This window comes from Petaurus breviceps, unplaced genomic scaffold, assembly GCF_028583685.1.
Source record: "Petaurus breviceps papuanus isolate PSGF00001 unplaced genomic scaffold, PetGlider_PUasm1.0 90352, whole genome shotgun sequence".
Taxonomy (NCBI): domain Eukaryota; kingdom Metazoa; phylum Chordata; class Mammalia; order Diprotodontia; family Petauridae; genus Petaurus; species Petaurus breviceps.
In genome coordinates this window covers 690,699-695,760 of record NW_027187228.1, presented here as the reverse complement: position 1 = coordinate 695,760, position 5,062 = coordinate 690,699, and the positions used below count along the sequence as shown (strand labels likewise).

The 5,062-nt window shown below is 53.8% G+C and overlaps 1 protein-coding gene across 1 annotated transcript in view; it reads right to left on the bottom strand.

The window, feature by feature from the left end:
* The window catches only part of TFEB (transcription factor EB), a 34,154-nt gene extending 33,166 nt beyond the window's left edge, over positions 1-988 (bottom strand). Inside the window, exon 1 of the mRNA XM_069108340.1 lies at positions 835-988. Within this exon, the coding sequence (XP_068964441.1) occupies positions 835-988 (154 nt within the window). The remainder of the gene's footprint in view (positions 1-834) is intronic.
* Positions 989-5,062: the final 4,074 nt, after the last annotated feature.

Here is a 5,062-nt window from a genome sequence, read left to right as displayed (position 1 = left end):
TCTCTCTCTCTCTCTCTCTCTCTCTCTCTCTCTCTCTCTCTCTCTGTCTCTCTCTCTCTGTCTCTCTCTCTGCCTGGGCAAGGAATTTCCCCACTCTAGGTGTTGCTCTATTTTCTTCAACTATAATATGAAGGTGTACTGAAGTCTCTTCCAAACTGCAAGTCACAATCTCCACCCTCTGGGCTCTTTGCCCCACGGCAGCAGCTTCAAAAGCTACAGACTGGGGATCTATATCTCTGAGGTTAGAGACCAAGAAAAGTAACCTCTAGTCTGGACAGATAGCAAACACCCTGGACCAGGTTGCTCTTTTAGTCTCAGTCTCTCTTTTCTCCATTCACTTCTAGACTTAAGCTGCTACTGGGGACTGAAAAAGGAACCCCGGAGACTGTCCTCCAAGCCATCAATGGGTGAAGGGACCCGAAAGAAAGAGTAGGCTGAAACCTCTCTGTACTGTCTCCGACGCCAGGAATGTGTTGAGGAGGGTCAGGACTTAAACCAGAAACTAGCAGAGACAAGCATTAATTCAGACACCCTAAAGACAAAAGAAGGAGGGGAGTGATTTGGCACCCAGAGATAACGCTGAGGGTAGGGGAAAGAGTGGCTAATCCAGAGACCAAGAAGTGGTTAGGTGTTGCAAGAAAGTGTGAATTGTAAAGAGTGGAAAGGGGGGGAAGGGAAGTGAGGGGAGTGGGGAACCTAGGGATCTGAGGAAGGAGTGGCGGCCTGGGTCAGATGTGAGAACCAAATGGATCGGGTAGGGCCAGGTCAGGGGACTGAGGCTGGGGTCTGAAGCCCTTTAGAGCTAGTGCCCCGCCCCCGGGAATAGGTGCTCACTGGCCAGGGCGGGCCGGGCGACAGCAGCGGGAACCTGCTCACGCAGCCCCAAGCGGCCCCAGGGCGGCGGAGCGGAAAGCTGTGGAAAGCCTGGGTCAGGGAAGGAGGGAGGGGTGGGGCGGAGGGGACGCGGGCTGGCCGGAGCCCCTGTCATCGGCCCGAGAGGCAGGGGCAGGAAAGTGGGCGAATCCCGGGCCCTGGGAAACACAAGGATCCGGAGTCTGCGGCCTTGGCAAGGGAGCTGGGGCGCACTGATTTAGGGGCGGAGAAGTCAAGGCACCGGGAAGCGGGGGCGCTGGGCGGGCAGGCTACAAGTTACTCGGCACTTAGCAGAGGAAGGGAGCCCTCCGAGGGAGAGGATCGCGGGTGATTCTCCAGAGTCCCGGTGTTGGCACTCTTTGGAGACAAGACAGAGTTAGACAGCGAGGCGAGTTCGAATTAGGAAAGAGGGAGAAGACCAGAAAGCTACTCTCTGGGGAGAGGGTGCAACCAGTGGGGGCAACTTCTCCCAGCTTGGAGTAGGGGGAGGTGGGGTGAAGAGGCAAGGGGAATGGGGTGGTCCCTCCCTTGCGAGCCTGGCCCCCCGGGTGGGCGGAACGCTGCTCTGGACCCGCCCCCTCCTCGACCATCAGGCGGAGCTTGGCCCGGGCCGGACACAGCCCCCGCACACCTCCCCCGGCCCCCCTTCCGCGCCCCGCCCGCCCCTGCAGCCCCGGCCGGGTCGGGGACAGGGGAGGGGGTGGGGGGAGGGAGAGGAAGAGAGCTGGGCCATAGTCTTTTCCCGTCTAGTCCCACTAACTCCCAAGTTCACTCACACGCCTCCCTCCCCTTACACCCCGCAGCTCTAGGGCCGGGGGAGGCCCCAGCCCGGGCCCCTCCCGCCTGGTTACATAAGGTCCCGGCGCGGCTGCCCCCCCCCAATCCCACTCCCGCCCTGCCCGAACCCCGGGCAAGAGGCCGGAGCGCCCACCCCCCCGGCCTTTGGGAGAGCGTCGGCCCCGCGGGGACAGAGGGGACGCAGCCTGGTCCGGACCTAGCACGGGGATTCCCCATCTCCTCCTTCTATCTCTCGCCTGGTCCAACCCGCTGCCCCCGCTCCAACCACCTGTCTTCGGTACCCAAGGGAGGCAGGAGACGCTCCTGTCCCATGCGGGAGCCACGAATCGGGGTCCCGCTTGCGCGGACCCCTCTGGTCGGGAGTCCTAGGTCCCAGCCTCCCCCTTCTTCCTCCTCCTCAGGCCGGCCTCACCTCGACCTGAAGGTCAATCGGCCTGAGCGGCTCCGGCAACTTGTTCAAGTTCTGGTGCCCGGGCCCGGAGCTGGCGCGCGCCCCGCCCCACCCCGCCGGGGCCTCCTCTGGGTTCGACGCTGCTGCCCAGGCGGCTCGCCCCGTCCACTGGTCGCCCGGCCGCCGGCGCCGCTGCTGCTGCTGCCGCCGCCGCCGCTGCTGCCACTGCCACGGCTACGGCGGCGGCTCCTCCTCCCACTCCGCCGCCGGGTACCCCGCAGCCGCGCCTCCTCCGGGTCCTCTGCAACCGCCCGCTCTTCCTTTCCTCCGCCGCCGCTGCCGCCGCTGTTGCTGTCACCCCGAACCCCGGCGCCCGGGCTCCGGCTGTCACCTTCTTGCCCACTTCCCGCCGCGCCCGGCAGAGGGCAGCACCCGCCCCCTTGTCCTCCTCCGTTCCGCCCCTCCCCGCCCCGCCCCCATGCAGCCTGGGAATCGTAGTCCTCCCTGGCCTCGTAGTCACCAGACTCTGCAATCTGCCTCCGCAGGGCACATTGGGAGTTGTAGTCCCTGTCTTTGCTGGGTACTAGGAGTTTGGCTTCTTGAAGGGCGATGTGCTAAGCTCGTTGTAATTTAATAATTTCATGATTTTAGAATTGGAAGGGACCTCAGCTATCTAACCGAGGCCCAAAGAGGGACAGTGCCCAAGGTTATACATCTGGGGAAAAAGTAGAATCAGAATTTGAACCTACAGACTAATAATAGCAGCTAGAACTTTGCTGTTATCGTATTTTATCCTCACAATAGCACTTCGTGGGGGTTGGGGAGGACGACAAGTACCGTATTATTTCAGTTTTATAGAGGGGAAATTGAGGCAAAGAGAACAAAAGAGAGTCACACAGCTAATACGCTTCTAGCAGGATTTGAGCTCGAGTATTTGTGATTCTAGGTATACTGCCTTACTCACCCAGCTGCCTTGACTTTGTATTTGTCCCCAGTGGTAGGTTCTTTCTCTGTTCTAACACACAAGATCTCACCAGCAGCATGCCCTACTTTAATCCCGCTCTAATCCAAGGAAACCAGCGGATTTGTATCCAGTCTGCCCTTCCTGAACAAAGTTTCTCTCTTTAGGAATTAGGGGATTGATCAGATCTTTGGGAACTCCTGTCTCTATTAATTACATTATCAGAGCCAGAAGTCATTTGTTCCCACTCGACTTTGCCTTTAACTAGAGGTATGACCTTAGTCAAGTCATGAACCTTTCTGGACCTTGGTTTTAAATTAGAGCTATTAAATGAATAGCTACATTTTAAGACCTAAGTATTTACTTCTGACTTGCACTACATTCCCTGCTGAGCTGTTGTGTGTGAGGGAATTATTCTGTAAGTGTTAAATGTATTGTCACCCACTTTTTTCCCCAACTCACAAAAAAAAGAAAGAAAAAAAACTTGAATGGCTGCCTATTACCTCTAGGACACAATACAAAATTCTCAGGCTGGCATTTAAAGCCCTCCACAACCTGCCTCCCTCATTCCTATGCTGTTTTATTTCATATTACTCCCCTTCAGGAACTAGCACACTCTGTTCTCTCAGCACAAAATTGTGTCTTTGTGCATTTGCACTATGGGCTCCCTACCGTATATGTGGTGGGCACCCCCTCCTCCTCTCCACCTCAGAGCATCCCTAGTGTTCCCCACTCCTTACTTATCCTGCTCTATCCATTGACCCTCTCTCCTTCTTGAAATAACTTTGTGTTATTCTACATATACTTTGCATTTGTTTTTCTATTTGTGTATTAAATCCCACTCCTATTGGAATGTAAGCTTCCGGGAAGACAGAGGCCACTTACTTTTGTGTAGTCCCTGGCATCGATCCTTGCACCCAATTGTTGAATTGAACAAAATGATGATTATTACCCATGAGGCCTTGGGAAGAGATAACCTATAGACTGAAGGTTTTGGCCATAAAATACATGCTCTCCAGGCCCCAGGTTCACTGACCCCAAATCCAGCACTTTTTCTACTTCGTATTGTTCAGTCGTTTTCAGTTATGTCTGCCTCTTCATGACCCCCTTTGGGGTTTTCTTGGCAAAGATACCAGAGTTGTTTGCCATTTCCTTCTCCAGCTTATTTGATAGATGAGGAAACTGAGGCAAACAGGTTGAAGTGACTTGCCCAAAGAAACACAGCTAATAAGTGTCTGAGGCCAGATTTGAATTCAGAAAGATGAGTCTTTCTGCCTTCAAGGCTGGCACTCTATCCTCTATGCCACCTAGCTGGCCCACTTAAAATAGAGATAGAGGGACTTATCCAAGGTCAACCAGCATTTAAGCAGGCACTTTATAAGGCACTTTAAGCAGTGGCCTTGGTACTCTACCATGACTGACAAATTTTATTTCATCAGTCTCTCACAACAAACCTGTGAGGTAGGTAGTATCAATATCATGATCTTTATTTTACATGGGAGTAAATTGAGGCTGGGAGGATGTAAAGTGAATTCCTTGAGTTCACATAAGTAGTAAGTGGCGAAACCAGAACTTAAACACGGATCTTCTGATTCCCTTATGTCCTCTGCTCTCTGTTCTGCAGCCTCTGGGACAGAGGGTCTTTCTCTGTCAGTCCCAAATTAGTCCTAGGGAAGGCTTAGAATGAAGAGATGCTTCCTGCTCTGTCCCTAGTCACTTGACAGCCCAGACTGGATTTGAAAGAGAGAAGATGGGGAAAGGCAATAACTCCCCTGACCTCTAAAAGTGATCCTCCCCCTCCCTCTTCCCTGGGCTTTAGAATAACCCAGGATTGGTGCATGCTCTAGTCTTCACAAGAAGTATATTAAAAAATAAATGTCTGTGTAAACAGGTTTGGAGAAGGGAGAGGTGAGCCAAGTGGATGTTACATAGAAATGTTTTGCTTTGTGACAGATTTCTTTGTTTTGTATTTATCAGGTAAATCACCTTCAGTGAAGAGGCAGGGAAGGGTTAAGGTCATTCTACCCTGTTCCCAGTTC